The 24,122-nt window shown below is 43.0% G+C and overlaps 1 protein-coding gene across 3 annotated transcripts in view; it reads right to left on the bottom strand.

Annotated features, from left to right (window-relative positions):
• Positions 1–426: 426 nt before the first annotated feature.
• The window catches only part of ANKRD11 (ankyrin repeat domain 11), a 345,404-nt gene continuing 321,708 nt past the window's right edge, over positions 427–24,122 (bottom strand). For all 3 annotated transcript variants that reach the window (XM_027847574.1, XM_027847570.1, XM_027847580.1), the window contains 4 exons: positions 7,383–7,481; positions 7,130–7,273; positions 6,070–6,162; positions 427–5,277 (listed from right to left, as the gene is read on the bottom strand). In XM_027847574.1, the coding sequence (XP_027703375.1) occupies positions 5,092–5,277; positions 6,070–6,162; positions 7,130–7,273; positions 7,383–7,481 (522 nt within the window). In that variant the 3' untranslated portion in view covers positions 427–5,091. The remainder of the gene's footprint in view (positions 5,278–6,069; positions 6,163–7,129; positions 7,274–7,382; positions 7,482–24,122) is intronic.

Below are 24,122 nucleotides of genomic sequence, written 5' to 3'. Positions count from 1 at the left end.
TGAGGTCTGGATGTGTTGGCTTCAGTATAGGGGGTGAGAAGCAGTGACATCAAGTAATGCCTATCTGCCTTGCCCCTTTATATCCTGTTAGGTGGGAAAGGCCATGTGGGAACAAGTGTTTTAGAGGAGATGATGAGCCAGGAGTTCAGAGAGGGCCCTTGAAGACCCCGGGAGGTCCTCCAGTCTCAACTCTCATTTTATGAGGGTGTTAGCTGCCCCATGTCATACATGAGTAATGAGTGGCAGAGATGCATTTGACCCTAGGCTGATGTTTGAACTCCATGCTGAGTTAGACATAGGGTCTAGCTATCCAAATTATGTTTCTCCCCTCTGATGATTGATATAAATGCTCACCCTGCTCTACCCCCCACCATCCCACCCCAGTAACTCTGAGACACTTAAAAAGGACAGACAAGGTGGTGGTGGTTGTTTTTTTAAAATTTATTTACGAACATTATCTCTGAGGGACAACAGCATGTCTCTGGCGCTCATCTCTGTACATGCAACTGTAGAAAATAACATTTGTATTCACTTTGTCTCTTTCTGCAGGAAGTTGTACAGCTAATGACAGTACTGTAGCGGCAGAGCTGCAGCCGAGGCAGCACCAGCACTGCCAAACAATATGTACACAAACTACATTGTAAAAAAAAAATTACATTGTTACATTACAGACAATGCACTGTCGCTGCTGTTTTAACCCCACATTCTACGCAAATGGACCTAGTACAAAGAGAAGGGTGTGAATTGACCTGTGAGCTATTTACATCTATATACACTGTCTCAGAAGCATTACAAGGAGAGAAATTTACACTGTCCAGGGCGGGGGAAATCCACAAAGCACATGGGTCAAAGGTAATACATTACTTTTGCTATTGTTGCTTGAAATTGTTGATTAAAAGGACTCTCCATGCTTATACAGATTAATTTGTGGTTATTTAACCAAAACGGAAAAAAAAAAAACAGGGCTTGAAAGATATCTGACCATAATTTGGTACTCCCTTTATAGAAGGGGGGAGGAAGAGGGGGGAGAAAAACATAACCTAGGTCACTCCTGAATATATGTTAAACATTTCTTTTCCCCACTTCTTCCTCCAGCCCTGGAAATAAATCTGTACTGGCCCTTTGACGTGGAGGAAAACCAGCCTCTGAACCGGTTGATTTAGATTAAAAGAAAAAAGGGGGGAGGGGAGAGAAGGGGGGTAACGGTGGCCGGATAAGGACCTAAAGAGTCAAGATGGGAAGGAAAAGTTGTAATACATCCATGAAGCTCAAAAATACTGAAGTGAGGGGGTATCATTACATTCCACTACGAGCAAAGTGACATTACAGCGCATACAGAATCGCATCCTCATCGTGCACTGTCCACTTGAACAAGGCTGGGGGCATATTGGGAAGGGGGCTGTGCGTAGCACCCACAAACAAAACATTCCTGGCAGGATAACCATAGATGTTCAGAAGAAAAAGGAAAAGTCCGAGCAGATTCATAGCAAACTCCTTGCCGTACACAAAAGCAGATAAGTCTGATCGCCGCCCTGGCTGTTCCCCATGTAGAGGAGGCTGGCGGTGTTCTTTGTCCTCCCCCCACCTCCTCAGAGCCTGGAGATCTAGAAGCTGTCCCGTCCAAAGCCAGGAATTCTATTATCTCTAAGCAGGGCTTGGACGGGTGGGGGAAGAAAGCAGGCGGCCACTTGCTTGAAAGGGCTCACGCAGTAGGGCTAACCAAGGTAAATGAACAAGCCTCTTTTCACTTGCCAGATTCTTCTTCCCGTCTCCGTCTCCTCCTCCCCCTCCCCCGCCATAGACTATAAAAATTATTCTAAAGTTCTTTTTTGAAATCCTCTCCCACCAAATAACCTACCCCTAATTCCACATTGCTCTTCCTACAGTGCCTTGCAGTTGATGCTAACTCTTCCGAAAGAGTGAACAGGTTTTGACTCATTCTTTGGGAAGAGCTGGTCTCAATCTAGGCTGCCTCTTTTCACTGCTGTACCAAGACCTTCCTCTCCGCTTTCCCAAACACGTGTGTAATTCCTAGAACCCCAGGAATCTGATGCTTGATCCCTGGAGTGTGGGTGGAAAGGAGAGGTGACTAGGCAGAGAAAGGAGTCCATTTGTTTCTCAGATTTCCTCCTCTTTAGCATTCAGGGACATCAGCACAGGAACAGAAGACGCCAGACAAATAAAACAATTGAAAACACTTTAAAATGCTGATAAAGTTGGACTTCTTTTCAACATGTCAAGAGCATACAGCATAACAATAATTTCAAGTCACCATTTATACAGCACCAAATGTCTCTTTGCACACATTTCTGGGCACATTTCTGGAGGCCCAATGTCTCAACTGTCATGCAACTAGCTTGTTTGGGGGGCAGGAGGTGGAGGGAGAGAGTTGAACAGATATCTCATCTTAGGAATTTCCTAAATTGAAGCTGATTTATAAATAATAAATAGGGAGGGCACATTGGGGATAGGGTGCCTGGATTCATTAAAACAAACAAAAACAATAAAGTACTTAAAATCTGTTTCCACTATTCATCTTTGCTTGGAATTTCACCTCACCCCACTGCTCTTCTGAGGATGGGCGCCTTCATCAGAGCAGTATGATCCTGTTGAGCCAAACCATAACCTACACATCTCTGCAGAATAGCTGGGCCTAGCTAGCTACTCAGTCAGATTCCATTCTACTGCTTTCTTGGGGGCCCTTCGCATTTTCTCTGTAGTAGGACTTACTGTCTCAGAAAGAAACTCAAGGCACATGCTCTGCCCTCCAACGAAGCAGGAGCCCCAGAGGAAAGCTTTCTTTCACTTCTGAACCCTTTCCTTCCCTCAATTCCCTCATCTGAAGTCCATTGCTTAGCTGTCCCCAGCAGTCCTCACGCCACCACAGAACAAGAGGTTCCACTCCAAGTAAGCTCTAGTTGGTAATGGGCTACGCCCCCCTCCAGACAAGCAAGAAGGCAAAAAGACACCTCCTTTGTCCACATGGATCTCTCTACCCTTCCCCTTCCCCCCAAGGCAACTTCTGAAACAGAAACCTTCATGCCTTGTGTCTGACTTCTAGGTAAAATCAAGGAGCTCAACCGAAGTGACATTGAACAGGCAGCAGGGAGCGTCTCTGCCTCTGGGACGCTGCTGTTCTCGTCAGTGTGGATGAAAGCCCTTTCTGCTGTACCCCCTTTTCCCTTCTCCACACTGCCCTTAACACCCGAGTGGCCCTAGAAGAGAAACGTGACCAATAGGTAAAAATGCCAGCAAGGCCACTTCTCCTTCCTGCACACTGCTTTTGGATAGAGCTCGATGAGTGAAATAGACAAGCTTCTTCCAAATAAGGCCTTGTCTCTGCGGAACACGGGAGGAACTACAGAAAGAACAGCAGATGTCCCCAAAGTGGCCCAAAGCTGGGAATGGATTGTCCTGGGCTGCCAGAGGGCTCCCAATTTTCCCCCATCATGGACTCGAGGTCACTTCTTCCATAAACTGCTAAGATTTCCTCCTGTGATAAATTACTTTTCATGCTCTCTAATGGAACAACATCTTTTCCACCAGAAAAATAAGACTGTTTCCTACAGTTCTAAGGAAGCTCAGCTCCTCCCTCATGCAGGAGAGTTTGAATGAGTCCCCCTTGACCTAGGGCAGGAAGCTCATCTTAAAGCAAGAGTGATGACAGACTTCTCTTCTAGGCCTCTCCGAGTCGGACCAGATTTCTTTCATTGCCTCTCTACCACCCCCAGCCTCCTGAAGAGAGAAGGACCCCGGCACAAGCCCGGTGAAACACATTACCAGCTGGACCATGCGGGCAGGGAGTTTTGCTACGTGTCCTAACTTAAAGGACAGGGAAGAAAGGAGAAAAAAAAAAGGGGGGGGGTGTTAATATTTTGAGAAAGAGAAGAATGCAAATTCCGAGTGGAGTTATCTTGTCTTTCTTTTGGTTAGAAGACAGGCTTCAGAATACTGAATGTTGCATGCCATTTTGGCCCTTCTGTTTCCTTGAAAGGGAAAGTGCTGCCTAATGTGAACTATACATATACAAAGATAATTTTAATTAATTTATTTATTTCTTTACACATAACTGAAAGTGATGTTACAGTACATAAGTTATTTACAACTGTGCAGTAATGTGTTGCAAAATAAATTATCTAGAAGGCAGCAAAAGTACATTGTTAATGTATATAAAAACTGTACAGCATTTATGGGATACATTTTTATATGAGTATTGGCTCTGTAGTGTTTTCAAGTTATGTTCTCAGAAAGAGAAACAAAATGCCCAAGATTAAAGGAAAAAATATATAAACCACATGGATTTGACTCCATTAAAAACACAATTGGCAGAGTCCTAGCTCTGGGTCACCACTTGCCCCCCAACTTCTGGAGGGGTCAGATGGCACTGCCTGGGCCCTCGCTCCACACAAGCGTCCACAGCCCAGCTGTCTGAAAAAACGGGGACCAGTGGCTGCCCTGGGATTTTAGCTGGAAAGCATCCTTAGACTTGGAAGTCCATTGGCTCCACCCCACTACATTTTTGTCCATGAAAGGTGGTCGGGTGCCTTTTACTTAATTTTTTTCTATTAGATCCGCATGGAACGAGAAACTTAAAAAAATGAATTCTCTTCTGCAACTTCTCTGAAATGAATCTGCAGCTGAATGGAAAACACAGATCTGAAAATTGCCATTTCCACAAAGATGGAAACCTCTATGACTCCTGGCCCCTGCTCAGCAGCTCCGGCTACACAGATGGTGGCAGGGCAGCCTCGAGCCCGTCCAGGCCCTCTGCTGTGTTGCTGTTTAGTCAGACTCGCGTAGTGTGCAAGCTTTTCACCCTCCGCTGAAGCACCTGGTTCATACAAGAGATGCATTTCCCACTTCTGTGGCTGGGTGCCTGCCATCAGTCCAGAAGTGGTGGAGACGTTGTGAAGAAAGTGCAACTGTTCTCTCGCTCCCTCTCCCCCACCCCCCCACCCCCGAGAGATGTTTCTTCCTTCCACCCAGGGATTCATCAACAAGCATTCGGGATGAACAGGAGCTCAGCCATTCGTCCAGGAAGGCTCCTGCCTTTGCCAGTTTCCTGTGAGACTGTCTTGGGATCTGGTCTTGTCATGCTGGCAAGAGCACAAAGTCATCGTTGACATCGACCATTGGCACATAGAAGGACGGCACCTCATTCACACAGAGAGATTTGTGCCCTGCAGGGTCCAGCTCCTGGACCTTCAGCTGCCACTCCATCCTCTGCACCGCGTTGAGAGCTGCTGCTTCGTGTTGTTGTCGCATCAACAGACATGTCTGTGTGGGAGACAAAACGGGCAGTGAGCGGGGGGGAACAGGAAAGCACGGTAGGGACCCCTCCACTCCCCGCGGCAGCCGGCCCAGAGGCTGGCGCTGATCGACCGGCAGGGTGACGATCACAACCCAGGAGCTTCTCGGACAGAACTAGCCTTGTACCCAGTGTTCCTAACTTCCACAAGTTATTAATATTATCACCAATAACATATGTGGAAGCACCCAGGCACAGGATTCCTTTACGTGACTCTCCCCTTAAGCGATTCCTGCCTGACATTAGACCCATGGTGCTGAATCTCACAGCAGGGAGGCTAACTATAATACAACAATCTGTCGGATGAAATATGGTTGGGCCCGTAGAAAAGGACTGACCATGAGTTAAAGCTACCAGACCTGCACTTGACCAAAGCTCTGCTTTTCACTGACTTCAAACCAAAGATAAAATCTTCTAAATCTAAAAGGCCTTCCAACCCCCCCAAACGAGACAATGTTTCTGACCCTCGTGTGGCAGAAGGACCAAGCAGTGCTGGTCAGTGATTGAACAGGCCCTGTGTGATTGCCTCGGACTGACAGCATCCAGACAGTGAGAACAACTTCTCCAGAGGCCCTCCTGTGTGGGAGCCTCAGGATGAGCTTATCTCAAGGAAAGGGAAAGCCCCATGTCTCATTCTAGCTTTCAGAGACAAAAGTAAAGTCTCCTTTAAAAATGTTCGATGGGACAGTGACAGACTCCACGAGTGGCTTCTTTGGGCCCTAAAAATATTCCAAGACTGTAGAGAAGGAAAGGGTTCTAACCTTCATCCGGTCGTATTTGTCATCTACATCCTGTAACCAGGAAATGAACTGTCGAGCATTGAAACGATCTCTCACTGACTTATTTTCGTCCCCCTGTGGAACCAACCAAGGAAAGAGAACTTTAGTAAGGCGGAACAAGTACAATAGATAGAAATGTCCTATCCCATCTTCTGGGGAAAAGAATAAAAACAGATTAAGAAAACAGACACCAGAGCCTCCACACTGCCTCACGCTGACAGCACTGACGCATCAAGTCAGACAGACAATTCTCCACTTTTATCTCAGACCTTCTGAAGTCTTTCCTTAGTGAAGGCCAGAGATGCCGAGCCACAGGTGGTCATACATCCATCTTTCCTAGTGAAAAGGTATCGGTGGGCTCACGGCAGGCATCGCAGTGAAGGCCATATAAAGTGAAGCAGAGGAAGAGGCTGATGAAGACGGGTCTTGAGTGGAAAGCCAGAGGCCTTGCTCAGCATACTACAGGCAGGAGATGCTACGTCAGCACTATCTCCCAAAAGCTGGCCTGGCTTTCAGCAAGGGCCACAATGAGCTTTGGAAAAGCAGCAAGTTCCAATGCTGCTGATGCTTTCCAAGTCAATAATCAGTAATTAACATCTACTAAGTACAGGAAAGCACAACATTTCCAACTTTTTCTTGATTGTTGGAGGCTCTACTTTAGGAGACAGGATAAGGGCAGATGCGTGCTGCATATCTTAAAATAGACATTGATGCATCACTGTTGTGACCTGGGATGAAAGGTGGAGGAGAGAGAACAGGTGAGGCTAGTTTTGAATTTGTTTATATAATTTGGAATAAAAATTTGGGTACAGCATAACCAAAAGTGATGTCGGATTGTTCTCCACTTGGGAGGTAAATACTGCTCTGAATTAAATGACTGGTCAGGATCTCAATCAGGAAGGATGAGTTAACTGGCCTCCATTTTAGGCGACTTTAGCCAAACCACCTCCTCCCCTGCAAAATGAGATGTGTTATCAGTAAGACGGACAAACGTGTCCTTGCGGCTGGAGAGGGATACCTGCTCCTGGGGAAAACCACTGACCTGACTTTCCAGGGGCATGTTGTAGACTTCAGAGTCCAGCAGCATGGTACAGGCACTGAATGGGACAGCCTGGTTAGCTATTGTCCGCGCTGCTCGACAGTGAACCCGCAAAATCTCCTGTTCACATGAAACAATCAGCTTTTCCTGGGAACAAGAGAGAAGTAATTTGAAATGGGACACACTTCTTTAAGCAGAGGACTGAGATCCCAGTAACAAGTTCTCCCATTCTGATATACTCTTGAAGCTTTCTTACTCGCTCTATGCTGTGCTGGAGACGGAGTTTTCCCCTTACAGTTTCCTGCTGCTTAAATAATTCCTTCAGCGGTTCTGCCAGAGATGGAGGTGGAGCAATCTGCAGACCCAAAGAGAAGCAGACACCGATTATCAGAATACTTGGCCGACCGAGTCCTCAGCTATTGTTAATGACAAAAGGTATAACGGGAAACTTCCTTTACCTTCTTCCCCAAACTGAACCAGTCTCTTCAATAGTCAAGGCTCCCACTTACTTCCAAAGGCCAATCCACTACCCCCATCACTGGTCTGCTACAGCTTGTTGCTCTAGTGCTGTTTCCTTGACCTTTGCAGAGTCAGTCTTTCTGGATTTCACAATCAGCTAGGCGGGGCAGTGGCTAAAGTGGATAGAGCACTGGACCTGAACTCAGAAACACCGACGTCCAAACCCTACCTCAGACGTGTCCAGCTGTGTGACTTTGGGCAAGTCCCTTAAACTCTGTCTGCCTCAGTTTCCTCAACCATAAAATGAGGAGGATAATAACAGCACATTTCCCAGGATTGGGAGATCAAATGAGGTATCTGTAATATCTGAAGAACACCTAATTGTGTCTGGCATATAGTAGTCGATTAATAAATGCTTTTTCCCTTCCCTTCCCACTGTATTTAAAGGAATCAGCATGCTCCCATAAAGTTGCCCCAATGAAGAACATTCCCAATATCATCAAGCTTCTCCACTCAACTCAGCACTGCACAGGGTTGGTTCCTCATGCCTAGTACCAATCCGGTCAGCATAGTCCCCTCAGCCCCTTTCGCCTAGAATGTATTCCTTATGCCTCTGGGCAGCTTCATAGGGTTCCTAGTCCTGTTTCTGCTCTGCGCACCTCCAGGGAATCTTGACTCTAACTTGGATTCACTCAGCCCCACTGTAAAGCTTAGATCACAGGCCCTTTTCAATTCTTCCTCCCTATAGGATCATTCTCTCTAGCTCTACCTAGGCACCTACCTCTCAATTAGAATATAAGTAGTTCTCTTGGGAAAGAAGTAAGATAAGGACTGAGGATTTAACTTTCCCTAAGTATGGAGAACAGGGTGGATTTTGCAGTGACTTGCACCGTGTACAATTTTTGTATTTTTGCCAAGTGGCTGCTACCCATAATAACGCATGTTGGTTTCCCTCCTATGAGAGGGCAAATGGGCTGTAAGAATATTTCTCAATTATTGAGGAGAATCAAGTTTCTTTTTTAAAAACTGAGGAAGGACTTTAATGTGAAAACAAAGAAGAAAAAGGATTTAAAGATAGTACAACAGAGAAGAAAGAAGGGCAACTGAACACTGGGAGCCAAAAGCAGATATTCCCAAAGAGGAGGGAGATGTTGACTCCGAAGATGAACATACCTAATAAGGGCTAGATAAAATCATGTGTTTATAGCTGGAATATTACAAATAAAATTCAGGTTATTTTAAATGCAAAGGAAGTAGAAGGGAGAAAGCCATTGAAACAAACCCACCAAGCTAGATATAATGGATAGAGCTAAAATATAGGAGTCAGTATAGCAGGAGAAGCACTTGGAAGGTCACAGGAAAAGAAAACCTAGACCAAGAAGCACTAAAAAAGTACAACGCCTCAGAGAGGGCACTGACTCTAGAATCAAAAGACCAGACTTCACACACTACTTATTACCAATGTAACTCTGTCAAGTCATTTAATATCCCTGGGATTCAGTTCCATCATTGTCAAAATGGCAGGGTTAGGCTGAAGCATCTGAGGTTCCTCTAATACTAAAGCTGCAACACTACCTCTTTATCCAAATGCATAAAGTTATGGGTAACAAGCAAGACAAGGCAAATCCGACACCATGAGGATTACTAAGACTTGGTGGAATGAGAACTACAAGAAGAATATGGCTTTGGAAAAGTATTTCATTGTCGGGGCAGCTAGGTGGCGCAGTGGATAGAGCACCGGCCCTGAAGTCAGGAGGACCTGAGGTCAAATCCGGCCTCAGACCAAACACTTGATATTTACTAGCTGTGTGACCCTGGGCAGGTCACTTAACCCCAATTGCCTTAAAAAAAAAAAGTAAGAAAGAAAAAAAAAAAGAAAAGTATTCCATTCTCAATGAAAACAGAAGCGGTGGGCAGGCCAGTGAGTGACATTGTATTGTAAGAAAACATTCAGAATCAGGAAGCATGGTAGGGAGCATTTTGGTGTAGACCAACAGAAAGAAAAATAGAAGCAACTCTGTCGTCAGAGTATAGTGCTGTTGTGAGGCAGAGGTGCACAGTCGTCAGCCTCACTCTTTCTTCCGGTCATCAAAGGCCTGTGGCGGGACAAAAGTGAAGACTATTAGTGATGGCTCAGGATGCAGTGGATGACTTTGGTATCCTCAGTGTCTGAGCAAGCTCGAAGGGCTCCATGGCACCTGCTTCAACTGCCTTCAGGACTGTAGGAACAAATTGTTCTCATCTGCCCATTCCACTGGGGGAAGTCTTCACATGCTTAGGGCAGATATCCTTCTGACACCTACAGTTTTGAGGCCTATTGGTAACCCTAAACTTGGTTGAGCCCATCTGCCACAGGTGATAGCTGGGTAACAGTTGGACACCAAAGGTGGACAAGCAGTCCTGAAGCCCTCAGAGTTGCACCTCTGGAGTGAGGGCTTGCCAAGCCGTTTTTGGGGCTGCTCATCCACCTCTGGTGTCCACCTGTCAACTATCATTAGAGTACACTAAAGACCTGGAGAAAGAGGGAAAAGGGTTAAGTAAGCTTGACACTGACAGGACATAAGTGATTTCATTTATCTGAATATCTCCCAGAGTTCTCTGTCAATTTAAGATGGATCAGGTAACAATTTCTTGATTTGCCTTAATGAAAAAGTCGGCCTTCAAAATGCTGAGGAACTTCAAAGGGAAAAACGTATTCTGAATCTGATTTTTACCACCAAAGAAGAACTGGTATCCACTGTGAAAATGATGTCAACTTCAGGAGGAAGCAACCACTTCAGGCCAGGAGGAGTCTGCTGTTCAACCTAGATGTGAGAAGAATGGATCTGAAAGAGTTCAGAGGAAGGACTGATAGGATGCCATGGACTAAACTCCTATGATCAAAATCAGCCCAGGAAGGATGAGAAAAGCTCAAAACTGACATTCTGAATATACAAAGGGGAGCAATTCTAATGGAGAAAAGAAGAAGGTTGTTTAAAGAGACTGACGTGGATGCCCAGGAAACCCATGAGCCAACTTAGATTTTTAAAAGATGGAAGGAAGGCCAGGTAAGAGACAACAGAAACAAAAGTACGACACGCTCCTGTAAGGATTGTGTCAGGAGTGTGAACATTCAGGATGAATGGGGGCTAGAGAGGAAAGATAGGCAACCAAAAAAGGTGCTTATAAGTACACAACACACAGCAGCAAATGACTGTAGTATCTAGTGTTTGATAACCCCAAAGATCCAAGTTTTTGGGGAAGAACTCACTATTTGACAAATATTACTGGGAAAACTGGAGAGAAGTTTGACAGAAACTAGGCACAGATCAGTATCTCACATCTTATAACAAGATAAGGTCAAAATTGATAAATAACTTAGACATAAAGGGTGATATCATAAGTAAATTGGGGGAGCATAGAAAAATGTACCTGTTAAATCTATGGATAAGGGAAGAGTTTATGACCAAACAAGAGATGGAGAAGATCATGGGAAGTAAAACAGAATTTTGATTATATGAAATGAAAAAGGTTTTCTTCATTTCTCAAATATATAGGGAACTGAGCCAAATTTATAAAAATAGGAGCCAGTTTCCAATCAATAAATGGTCAAAGAATATGAATAGGCAGTTTTTAAAAGAAGAAATTAAAGTTACCAATAGTCACATGAAAAAAATGCTCCAGATCACTACTGATGAGAGAAATGCAAATTGAAATAACTCTGAGGTACCACCTCATACCTATCAGAGTGGTTAACATGACAGAAAAGGAAAATGATATGCTAGAGAGGATGTGGAAAAATAGGTATACTAATGAACTGCTGGCAGAGCTGTGAACTGGTCTAACTATTCTGAAGAATAATTTGGAACTATGCCCAAAGGGCTCTAAAACTGTGCATGCCCTTTGATCCAGCAATACCATTCTAAATCTATATCCCAAAGAGATCAAAGAAAAGGAAAAAGGAGATACACACACACACACACACACACACACACAAATATTTATAGCAGCTCTTCTCATGATGGCAAAGAATTGGAAATTGAGGGGATGCTCATCAATTGGGAACAGCTTAACAAGTTGTGGTATATGACTGTGATAGAATATTATTGTGCTATATAAGAAATGACAAGCAGGATGGTTTCAGAAAAACCTGGGAAGACATGAACTGATGCAAAGTGAAGTGAGCAGAACCCGAAAAACACTGTGCATAGCAACAGCAATATTGTAAGGATGATCAATTGTGAAAGATTTAGCTACTCAGATCAATACAATGATCCAAAATAATTCCAAAGGACCCACGATGAAAAAAGCTATCCAATCTCCAGAGAGAGAACTGATGAACTCTTAGTCCAGTTTGAAACACACTGTTTTTTACTTCCTTTGTTTTTCTTATGTGTGCTTTCTTTTGTGACGTGGCTAATAAGGAAATATATATTGTATGACTTCACATTTTAATACTGCTTGCCTTCCCAAGATGTGGAAAAGGGCAGGAGGGAGTGAAATTGTAACTCAAAATTTAAAAAAATGAATATTAAACTTTTTATGTAATTGGGAAATATTTAATGAAACAATTTAAAACATATTTCAAAATACTGAATGAAAGAGGAGGATCAAAGAAGAAAGAAGACAGCTGCTGAGGCTGGAGAGAGAAATTCTCAACTCTTTATTTTACTTTTATTCCCTCTGCCAAACAGAGTGACCTTTGGACTAGAAAAGGCCAAACAAGGATAGCTCAATAAAGACCTAGTTCCAAATAGGAATAAGATACCTCGTTGTTCTTGTTGAGTTCAAATCATCAGGCTCAGATAAACTATATCCTAAGTAAGATGATGAAAAAACAAGCAGATCTAATTACCAAGCCATTGTTGGGGATCTCTAAAAAACTGAACATATGTATTGATGATTCTTCAACTACCCTAGAGCTTCCCACTTCCTCTAACTACAATTCCTATGACCTATTCCTCCATCCACCTCAGCTAAACACACAAAAATAGTCACACCATTCACCATATTATCACTCTTAGCTGTTCTACTTAATAAACTCCAAAATCCCTTTATTGGATAATAATAATTTATTATTCCGTCTTTCCCGATGACTTCTAATCCTGTTCTTCGTTCTCATTGTGACCTCCATTCTATCCCCTCTCCTGTTCTTTCATCTTCCCCGAATTGGCTATATTCTCACTTAACCCTACACCACCCTCTGCTTTCAGATCCCCTGACCCAGTCATGCTTTGCCAAACCTCAACCCTGAATTACTTTCATCACCTGCCCTACAAAAGTGCTGACTGGGGGCACTTCACATTTGTCATTTCACCTCAACTGATCGCTTACTGCAGCAAGGGAAACATTTTATTTCTCCCCCTAACTGAATCACCAGCCCACATTCCATAGCAGCTGTGCCAAACATTCTCATCTCTCTTCTAGGCTCCCTCTTTCCCAACTCTCTCAGCTGAAGACCCCAGCAAAAAAGAAATCTAGGCCATTTGATGAGATTGCTCCCTTCTCTTTTCATTCTTATCTCATATAAATTAAAATATTTCCCCTCACTATCTCCTCCTTCACTCTTTTGTCATATGAAAAGGTGGTTTTCCTTACCAAGGCCAATCCTTTAACATACACCCTTGATCCCATCTCCTGACATCTTCTTTGGCAGATTACCTCCTCTCACACCTCTACATTCTTATATTCAATCTCTATTGGCTCATTTCCTGCTACCTAAAAATATGCCCATGTCTTCCCCTGCCCTTAAAACCTGACTGGAGCCTAATATCCCTGATAGTTATCTTTAAGGCAGGAAACACGTATTAAGCATCCATAGGGCTAGACACTGTGCTAAGTGTTGGGGGTACAAAGAAAGGAAAAGAAGAGTCTCTGTTCTGAAGGAGCTCAGAGTCTAATGGGGGCCACCACATGCAATAAACAACATAAATAAACCTATAAAACTTGCATTTTAGATTCATTTGATAGGTGGGTGGAGGACGGACTACAGGAGAGATCCCAGGCACGTCATGATAATGGGTACCACCTACACCAGGGTGGTGGCAGTGTCAAAGGACAGGCAGACGCATATATGAGAGGAGAAGAAGGTAAGGTGACATGGCCTGGCAGATGACTGGGTACAGAGGAGTTGAGAATAACACCTAGTTGGGAGTCTAGAAAGATGGTGGTCTCTAGACAGTAAAAGTTGGGAAGCTAGAAAGCAGTTATCATTTATACAACTTGGGGGCTAGAGGAACAGTGCCCTCATGATCTGGAAAAATCCACATACAATTTTTTGGCCCTCCCTTCATACCAGAAGTCTGAATTTTTTCTTTTTCATTTATGGGGTGTTTATGGTACCTTACTATAAATTTTTGGTTGACATTATACAATACTATACATATATTTTATGCATTTCTCAGTTTCTAAACATTTTCTGTATTGTCTGCTGTTTCTGCAAAACTCCTCCCAAAATTCCCATTTAATTTCTTATGTCAACCCATAGTATATCAAAACAGTGATAGGGAAAGTTACAACATGGAAGGGATAATTGTATATACAAATGATATATGCAAGGTAAAATGGAGATAATCTCAGAGTGATTAAGATTAAGGAGAATTGGGAAAGGCTTCTTCTTATAGAAGAACTCTGTAGAAGGACTTTACCTGAATCTTGAAGGAAGCCAGGGAAGCCAGAAGGTAGCAAAAAGGGAGGAGAAAGGTTCAAACGTGGGGGACAGCCAGTGAGAATAAATGGAGTCCACAGGTGTCTTGTGTGAGGAACAGAAAAGAGGTAAATGTAAAGGGATTGCAGAGTATGTGGAAAGGAATAAGTTTTAAGAAGGGGAAAGGAGGAAAGGATCAGGTTATAAAGACCTTTAAAATCAGAATTTTATATATATAGAGAGAGTGTGTGTGTGTGTGTGTGTGTGTGTGTGTGTGTGTGCACATGCGCAAATATGAGAAAGAATAAACCTATAAAACTTGCATTTTAGATTCATTTGATAGGTGGGTGGAGGACGGACTACAGGAGAGATCCCAGGCACGTCATGATAATGGGTACCACTTACACCAGGGTGGTGGCAGTGTCAAAGGACAGGCAGACGCATATATGAGAGGAGAAGAAGGTAAGGTGACATGGCCTGGCAGATGACTGGGTACAGAGGAGTTGAGAATAACACCTAGTTGGGAGTCTAGAAAGATGGTGGTCTCTAGACAGTAAAAGTTGGGAAGCTAGAAAGCAGATAAGGTTTATGGGAGGGGGAGGAAAGAAGATAATGAGTTCAGCTCTGGACATGTTGAGTTCAAGAGGTCTGTAGGAGACTAGAGGTCAGGAGAGAGGCCAGAGCTGGATAGATACTAGAATTATCTGAATAGAGGTTAATAGTTGAAACAATGGCAGCTAATGAGATCTCCAAGTAAACTGTATGGAGGGAGAAGAAGGTACAACACAGAGGCTTAGAGGACCCCCACAACCAGCGGTCAGTAGATAAGAGCCACTAGAATTCTGATTCAGTGAAGAATGAGGGTAATAATAGTACCTATAAACCAGGTTGTTGTGAGGAACAAATGAAATATTTGTAAAATACCTAGCATACTGCCTGACACGTAATAGGTACTTAATAAATCCACGTTCCCTTCCTGAAAGGGATGGGTAGCTTTAGGGTGGGATGCTGGGGAGATTGAGTTGAGAGATATGGGAAGAAGGGAGTGATCAGAGGGTGACTGAGAAAGGGGTCTGAACCATGGCAGCTGGAGGTTCAGAATCACTGGGATAGAGTACAATGAAGGGGATGCTAATCACTGAAGAATGAATTCATTAGGTCCTAATCCTGGATCTCTCCATCCCTTCATGCCTTATCTTCTTGGAAAACCACTCACACTCAGTGCATCTCCACTTCTCCTCTCACTACAGTCAAAACCCTTTACCATGTAGCTTCTTGACCTCATCATTCAACAGAAACTTCCATCTCCAAAGTTACCAATAATCTCTTAACTGACAAATTGAACGATATCAGCCTCCTTAATATCTCTGCAGTATTTGACACCGTTCACCTTCTTCTTCTTCCAGTTCTCCTGACTGGGTGCCTTTTCCAGTTTTCTTTGCAGATGTTTTTACCTATGTCATAGCCACTAACTGTCAGTGTTCAAGGCACTACCCTGGGTCCTCTTCAACTTAATATTATTTCGTTTGGTTATCTCATCAATTCTGAGGTATTCGATTATCTCCATGCAAATGATGACCATATCTCTATGCTCAGCCCCAGTCTCTCTCCTGAGCTCCAGTTCCACCATCTTGAACTGCTTAACACAGAGGCATCTCAAAATCAGCATGCCCAAAGCAGATTTCCTCTTCACCAACAAATCCTACCCTCTTTCCAACTTTCTGTCACTATCAAAGAGCGATGCTACCCTTCCAGACACCAACGGTCCCACCCTCAGTGTCATTTCTGACTTTTTACTTTCCCCCCACATTTCCAAATGGTGTCATCTCTATCTTCACATCTTTCGTATCTGACTGCTCCTTTATCCCCATCCCCTTCAACTCAACCCTCCCAACATACCACTTTAATGCTACCAACCCTCCCCTTCCAGGAAGGAAACAAGCGCTGACTAAGCAGCTACTAAGTGCCTGGCACTGTGTTAAGCACTTTCATATTCTAATTAGAGGCATTTAGGTAGCAGAGTAAATAGAGCCCTGGCCCTTGAGTCAAGAAGGCCCAAGTTTGAATTCAGCCTCAGACATTTGCTAGCTGTGTGACCCTTGGCAAGTCACCTCACCTCCATGTGCCTCAGTTTCCTCATCTAAAAAGGTGATAATAGCATCTACCTCCCCAGGTTGTTGTATCAAATGAGACAGTATCTGTAAAGTGCTTAGCACAGTGTAGTTATTTAACAAATCCTTCCTTCCTCCCCTCCACTCATACAGACATACCTTGAGCTGAAGCCCTTACCAATGTTCACCTGGACTATTGCAGCAGCTCTCTAGCTACTTGGTTTGCCTGTCTCAAGTCTGTCCCAGCTCCAATTCACCACCCAATTAGTTGCCAAGGTGATTCTCCTAAAGCACAGATGTGATCACATGATCATGGCTCCCTATCTGCTCTAGAATCAGACACAAAGTCCTCTGCATGGCATGGAAAGCTCTTCCCAGTAAGGTCCCTGCCTAGACTTCCATCGATCTCACACTTTAGGATCACTGTGACTCAGATACCCACAATTCCTCAAACCTGAGGCCATCTAGTTTCTGTGCCTTTGAAGAGCTCTCCTGCCTATAATGTTCTGCTGTCTCACCTCCACTTCTTAGTTTTCCTGGCTCCCTTCCAGATGACGCGCGAATCCCACCCTCTCTCTACTCCATAGAGTATCTGCTTTCCTAGTTATTTCCATGTTGTCTCACCCGAGTGTGAAGACCATTGTAAAACTGATTTATCTCTCAACACTTAGTACAATTTCTGTCATATAGTGTTTAATAAATGCTTGCTGACTGTATAATACTGAAGGTTTATAGTAGGATTGAAGAAGGACAAATAATATTATCTGGATATCCAAAGAAGGGAAATGAAAGACACTTTCAAAAATGTGGAAGAAAATAGCTTAAGGATTTATGGAACCAGGTAACACTCTCAGGTGGGACTATCCTGCACTATTACCCTTCATGTTTATCGTGGGGAACGTGGAAAAGAATGGTCAAAATTGGTACCAAACTTTCCAGTTCTCTCGCACTGAGGCAGGACTCAAACATTCCTAGAAGAACTTGGATCAATTCTAAGCTACTTTTGAAAGGGCTTTAACCTCAATGCTTGGGTCATGAGCAAGTTACAGTGTTTGTTGGAACTGGTGTTCTGATATGTTACATAAACATGCTTTGCTGTTAGGATAATGAAGCCTTAAACTGATATCCTTAAAAAAGCAAAGTTAAAATATGCTACGGTATTTCACAGCATTCTAAAAGAGAAGGTGCCTTGAGGTACAGGAGGCATTTAAAATGAAGTGTGTTGACACAATTCCAAGTGATTCTATTAAGGAAGATAAGAGGAAGTATTAAAAAGCAAAAACAAACAACAAAAAAAAAAACACCCAGGTAATTTTTTGATTCAGATTTTTAAAGGGATATATATAAAATCCTGTGATTCTGAAAAAGAAAGAATCGAGGGCATGGAACAGGAGGACAAATATAAAGCGTAACTTGGTCTTGTAACGATAATGTTCCCAAGGTTAAAGCCCAGAATGAGCTGGTTTGCTGAGGACAAGAGGGTCTTTTTTAGTTCTATCAGGGCAAAAGCAATACCAAGGAAGGGACTGGGATGTAGCACTGGATGGGTAGGACACTGATAATGGGTAAGGGAAAGCAAATAAAATAAACCTCCTTCACCTCAATGCCAATTCTGTTTTTTCTACTAGGGAGAAGGATTTTTTTTTTTAAACAGAGAACAACATAACAAATATTCAAAAGACAACTGAAACTAAAGATCAATCATGAGACGTTGAAGTGCCTGCTTACCTACTATGTGCCAGGTACTGTATTAAGAGTGAAAGAGCACCTTTGGTGCTTAATGAATTCCAAGTTACTAGGCCATGGCAAATACTAGGATATTGAAAGAAAGCTGTGAGGGTGGCTATTGCTGGTAATCTACGGGTGAAAGGGAGAATGAGGAATTATTCCAGGGGAGTAGAGACTCACAAATGCGCCGATTTTCAAAAAGAAGAAAATAGCTCATTCAAAGTGTAGGCCAATGAGCTCATGTTCACTCCTGGCATAATTTTAGAACAGATGATTAAATGAACTGTTTGTGAAAGCGGGCAAAGGGAAGAAATGCTATGAGTAAGACCGGACTAATCTTATTTCCTTTTTGAATAAGGTTACTAGATTGAGGCAGGTCATCCAGAAAATGCTGGAGATCTGTAATACCTGGATTAAGTGCTCAAATGGTTAATTTCAGCAAGGAATTTGACAAAGTGTCAGAATGAATTTCGCCACAGTGTAGTCTGGTAGATATGGAACTGGATAACTGGCTGGCCCCAGAGTGAGGTATTTTAATGGATCCATGACAGCCTAAGGGAAGATCTCTAGTGGAGATTTTTGGCCTTGGCCCTGTTATACTGAATGTTTTTATCAGTGAACTACATGAAGTAGGAGAGATAATATTAAATTTACAGGTGACAAAAAGCTGGGAAGGATAGTACATTAGATGTCAAAATTGGGACAAAAAAAATTCTAAGCAGGGTAAAATTAAAGGTGATATTAAGATCAAATTTATTCCTATTAAATTCAAGTCACGTGTTTCTACTTTTAAAAATCAACTACATAAATCTCAGGATGAGGGTGACGTGGCCAGAAAGTAGTTCATAGGAAAAAAAAAACAAACAAAAAAGACAATTTGATGATTTTGATATCCTGTAAGCTCAATATAAGTTAGTAAAGTGATACATAACAAATGAGAAAACCAGTGCAGCTTTCTTCAAAGAAACAAAGTCTATACTGCCTTGGACATGCCACGTCTGCAATGCGGTATCAAGTTCTGGGAGGTGTTTTTCACTTCCCAGATATTGACAGGATGGTACATGTATAGAAAAAGGTGACCAATACTGGTGATGGGGAACACAAATAGGCCATATGAAGATCAGCTAACAAAGTTAGACATGTGGAATCAAGAAAAAAGATGTCCTTTAGTGAAAGGAGCTACCTCTCCTCAGCTTTATGTCCCCAGCAGGATAATTAACACACGTTTGTTGTAAAGCACAGGGACACGATCACCACCTTCAGATATCTGGAGGATCACCTGCCTAGATGACAGACAGAACTAGGACCAAGGGACACAAAGTTTCATTCATGGAGGCAAATTTTTGTTCCAAAAATACAAAACCTTCTAACAATGAGAACTATCCAGAAATAGGATGGGGTGGTTCATGAGATACCAAATTCCCTGTCACCAGCAGTTTTTAAGTAGAGATGTAAAACAGATTCATTTTTTAGTTCTGTGTTATACACAGATGGCTCATGGAATCATGGAAGATTCCATGATCTGATGCTAAAACTGGCAAATTACACGAATTTTGTGCATACTCAAAAGGATGGCACACCCCCCCCCCATTGAGAATATCAATATTCAGGGTGAAAACTGATTCAATCCACAGAGTGAGGATTCCACAAGGATCCTCAACCTGCCTCTCAAGTTGCTTGAGAAGGCAGAGCACGATAAGCTGACTTCTGGTGAGTTCCCCCTTCATAACAAATGACAGTGTGGTTTACAAGCACCAATTGGAAGGAGAATTTCGCCAAAGATCATAGATAAAGGCAAACTGAGTAGACCACTGGGGCCTGGCTGCTAATGAAAAAACTCTGAGGAGCTCTGCATATGATGACAGATTCATTAATTTTTCTCACTTTTTCCCAGCTTCACTGTGGCTGACAGTACATTAGATTAACACACTCCAAAAACTTCATTATCCAAAGCTTTAGAAACCTGACATGAACATTTTACCTTCTGACCCCTTAAAACGTATAATGATCATGCTGCAATCAAGACTTCCAAAGGTAGGCTGACTTTCCAAAAAGGGATTCTATGTCTTTAATAAGTAAATACTGAGAAATGATCTCTTTAAACAAAGTTACAAGAAAGTTTTATAACGATTATGTTCATGACTCAATCAACAAGTCCCGGGTCCCTGAGTGAGCGCTGGGCAGCACACACCTCTGCAGTGACCTTCACGTAGCATTTTAAGAGTTGGACAGCACTGCAGTATGATGCTGCACTGACTCTTCACAGCAGATGGGGGAAGTACATGCTGCAGGCAGATTATCATCCTCACTTTAGAGAACAGCATCTGTATGGAGTGTCCCACAGAACCATCTCTAGAGCAAATTCTCCCAACTTTCTCTGAGATTTGCCAAGGACTTTCAAGGACTGAGGAACTGAGGAGTGGTGCCAAAAATCCATCCTAAGCTTCATGCTGGAGTAGGTTCTCCCTACTTTCATCATTCAGTAACCTTTCCTTCTCTGAGGTCCATACAATCCACATCTTCCACCTAATCAAAAGCCTGGTATTTGTTGTCTACAGACCTCCCCTTCCTTCTTCAAGGAGTTTAGTACATGGCTCACAATATTTTTTCTCCTCCTCAACTCTTGCCTTCTTACTACAGGAGGGGACTTCAACACACATGTTGACGCTCCTTCAAACACCCTAACTACTCAATTCCTCAGCCTACTCGCTCAGTTGCCATGATCTACTTCCTCCACCCCACCTAGGCCACATAACAAAGATGCTCATACCCTTTGATCTTGCCACCACTGACATGGACCACCTCCATGTTCAAGAACTTTGAAATCTCCTGTTCTAACCATTAGCTCTCCACCTCTCCTTCCCCCTTCCCATATTAAACCATATTCTTCAACCACACTGATGACTTCCAACCCCTCAATGCCTGAGTTTTCTCCCAGGACAGTCTTCTCTCTTCTTTTCCCCATCTTGACCCTCTTTTCTTGAGTCCCTGGTCCCCTCATCATATTGCCAATTAAACCCTACCACGCCTCAGCCTTGGATTACATTTCCACCGTTGCTGCTGAATGAAGTGGAGAAAAACATGTAATCATTCTAACTGGGCCCACTACAAATTTATGTTACAAAATCTCAACTGGGCCTTCAATGCAGCTGGGTAATCCTTCTATACATCCCTTGGCAACTCACTATCCCACTCTCCACAGAGACCCTTTTCTGTGTTTCCCCAGTCCCCAATCTCTCAGCTGAGAATCTTGCATCATATTTGACAAAAAAGGTGAGGCTCTCTTCCTCCTTCCTTTCTCAAATATCACCCAGATATCCTGTGCCACAATTTCCTTTACCCCTGTTTCACGTAATGAGGTGGCCCTTCTCCTTGCCAAGGGAAACCCCTCTACACACAAATGACCCCATTCCATCTTGTCTTCTCCAACAGAATATCTGCACCCCCAGTCATCCCTACTCTCTCATTTACTGTCAGTCTCTCCCTATATACAGGCTTAGGGTAGCTAAAAGGCACAGTGGATAGTGACGGGCCTGGAGTCAGGAAGACCTGAGTTCAAATCAGACCTCAGACACATACTAGCTGTGTGACCCTGGGCAAGTCACCTAACCTAATTTGCTGCAGTTTCTTCATAGGTAAAATGAGCCTGGAGAAGGAAAAGGCAAACCGCTCAAGTATCTTCGCCAAGAAAACCCCAAAAAGGGGTCAAAAAGAGTTGGATCTAACTAAAAATGACTAAAACCAACAACAAATCTACTGTCTCCTTCCCTATTGCTTACAAATATGCCCAACTCTCCACTATTCTCAAAAAATCCTCAATAGACCCTTCTACCCCCACTCACTCTCACTGCCTTTGTGTCAAAACCTATTGAGAAGGCCACTTACAACAGATGACTCTACTTCCTCTCTTCTTAATGCCTATAATCTGGCTTTCGATCTCTTCATCTCACCAAAGTTGCTCTCTCTGAACTTATCAAGGATCTTCTAGCTGCCAAATCCAATGCCTGTTTTTCTTGAACTCTTTGCCATCTACAGCCTCTGACACTGCCAATCTCCCTCTTTTCCTCGATACTCTCTTTGTCCGTTTTCAGGACACTTCTCTCTCCTGGTTCTCCTCTGACCTGTCTGACCACTTCTTCTCAGTCTCCTTTGCTGGATTCTCATTCAGGTGATACCCTCTAACTGTAGGTGTCCCACTAGGGCTCTGTCCTGGGCCATCTTCTCTTCTTGCTCCACACCTCACCTGGTGATATCATCAGCTCCCATAGATTTAATTATCATCTCTACGAGGATGAGTCTCAAATCGACTTTTCTAGCCTTAACCTCTCTCTGACCTCCAGTCTTGCACCTCCAAATGCATTTCAAGTATCTTAAACACAACATCTTCAAAATTAAACTCTTTTGCCTTTTCCTCTAAATACCACCTCCTTACTTCCCTATTACTGTCAACACCATCCCCACAGTCCCCTAGGATTTGCAATCTAGATGTGATATTAAGATGAACAAACCCTCTTAGCTACTCCCTCATTATTTCTCATGCCCCATATCCGATATGTTGCCAAGGCCCGTCCATTTCACCTCAGATCTTCCCCCTTCTCTCTCTGACACTGTCCCCACTCCAGTGCACGCCCTCATCACCTCATGCCTCGACTACTGCAATAGTTACCAGTGGGTCCTAAAGTGTAGGTCCATTCATGTCATACCCTTATTCAATAAACTCCTGTAGAAATCGAATGCCTCCAGGGATCAAATATAAATGCTCTGTTTGGATAATAAATGCCCTTTATAACCTATCCCTCCCCACTACTTTTCCAGAGTTGTTTCTCTTTACTCCCCACCAGATTCTCTCTGATGCAGTGATCCTGGACTCCTGGCTGTTCACAAACAAGATCCTTCAGCTTCGGGCATTTTCTCTGGCTGCCCTCCATTCCTGGAACTCTCTCCCTCTTCATCTCTACCTAATGGCTTCCTTCAAGTCCCAACTAAAACCCCACACCTTCTACAGGAAACCTCCAGCCTCTCTTAATTCCAGTGGCTTCTTTCTGTTCACTATTTCTTGTTTATTCCATAGATAGCTTGCTGGTATACTGTTGTTTCCCCCATTAAACTGTAAGCTCCTAGAGGGTCAGGACTGTCTTTTGCCTTTCTTTCTATCCCCAGTGCTTAGGTACTAAATAAATGTTTACTGACTGACCAATGTAAGTAGTTAAGGAAAAGTTTTAGGCTTCTATAATTGAAGCTCCATAAACCCCAAGAAAAGTAGGAAAAGCATTTACTGTGGAGTCCAAAAAGCTGGGTGTGCATTTCAGGTCGTTAATGACTTAATAAGTAAACAAGTTACTTAGTATCTTTGTGCCCCAGGTCTCTCATTTGTAACAACAAATGCTTGGAATAGTCAGGTGTCAAATTCCCTGAGCAAGACCAGAACCAGATAAAAATGTGATTGGGGATGTTAAACAAAATAAATAAAAATGCACTATCGATAATGTTAATTTGTGGTTTTCTAAGTCAATATGTGGCTCAGCAGGAATCTGTCTTTATTTGGGTTCAACACATTCAACTACATCTCTTTTGAGCTTTGCAGAATGGTGAAAGGGAAGAATTGACAGGAGACAAGGGTTATGATGCTCATATGATGATTGTTCTGGGATGTGTAGGTTATAACCCTATCTCCAAGGTAATCTAGAAATACTTATTTCTAGGGAAACAAAAACTCAAGAAATCTGCGTGTTGAGGAGAAAGTCCCAAAGTCAGTTATCCTAAAACTAACAGACTTAAGCTAATCTTCTCAAAAAAATAAAACAAAAGGAAACCGTGACCTTTAATGTAAACTATAAACACAATCAACTGGTGCCAGCTCAGACTGGGTAGGGAAGTCTTTAAACTTTCAAAGATTAAGAATGTGACCAAATACACAATAAAAAAAAAAAACAAAAAAGCGTACCAAATACAATGCAATCTTTCTCTGATGATCCAAAGCCCCTCAGAATCTAGGTGTTACAGGATCATCAATGTAAATACCAATTCATGTTATGTAAGTGGTAAGTGCCTTGACTGAATCTGGACTGATTTT

Source organism: Vombatus ursinus, unplaced genomic scaffold, assembly GCF_900497805.2.
Source record: "Vombatus ursinus unplaced genomic scaffold, bare-nosed wombat genome assembly UNPS02005286.1, whole genome shotgun sequence".
Taxonomy (NCBI): Eukaryota; Metazoa; Chordata; class Mammalia; order Diprotodontia; family Vombatidae; genus Vombatus; species Vombatus ursinus.
This window is presented reverse-complemented; position numbering and strand designations above follow the sequence as displayed.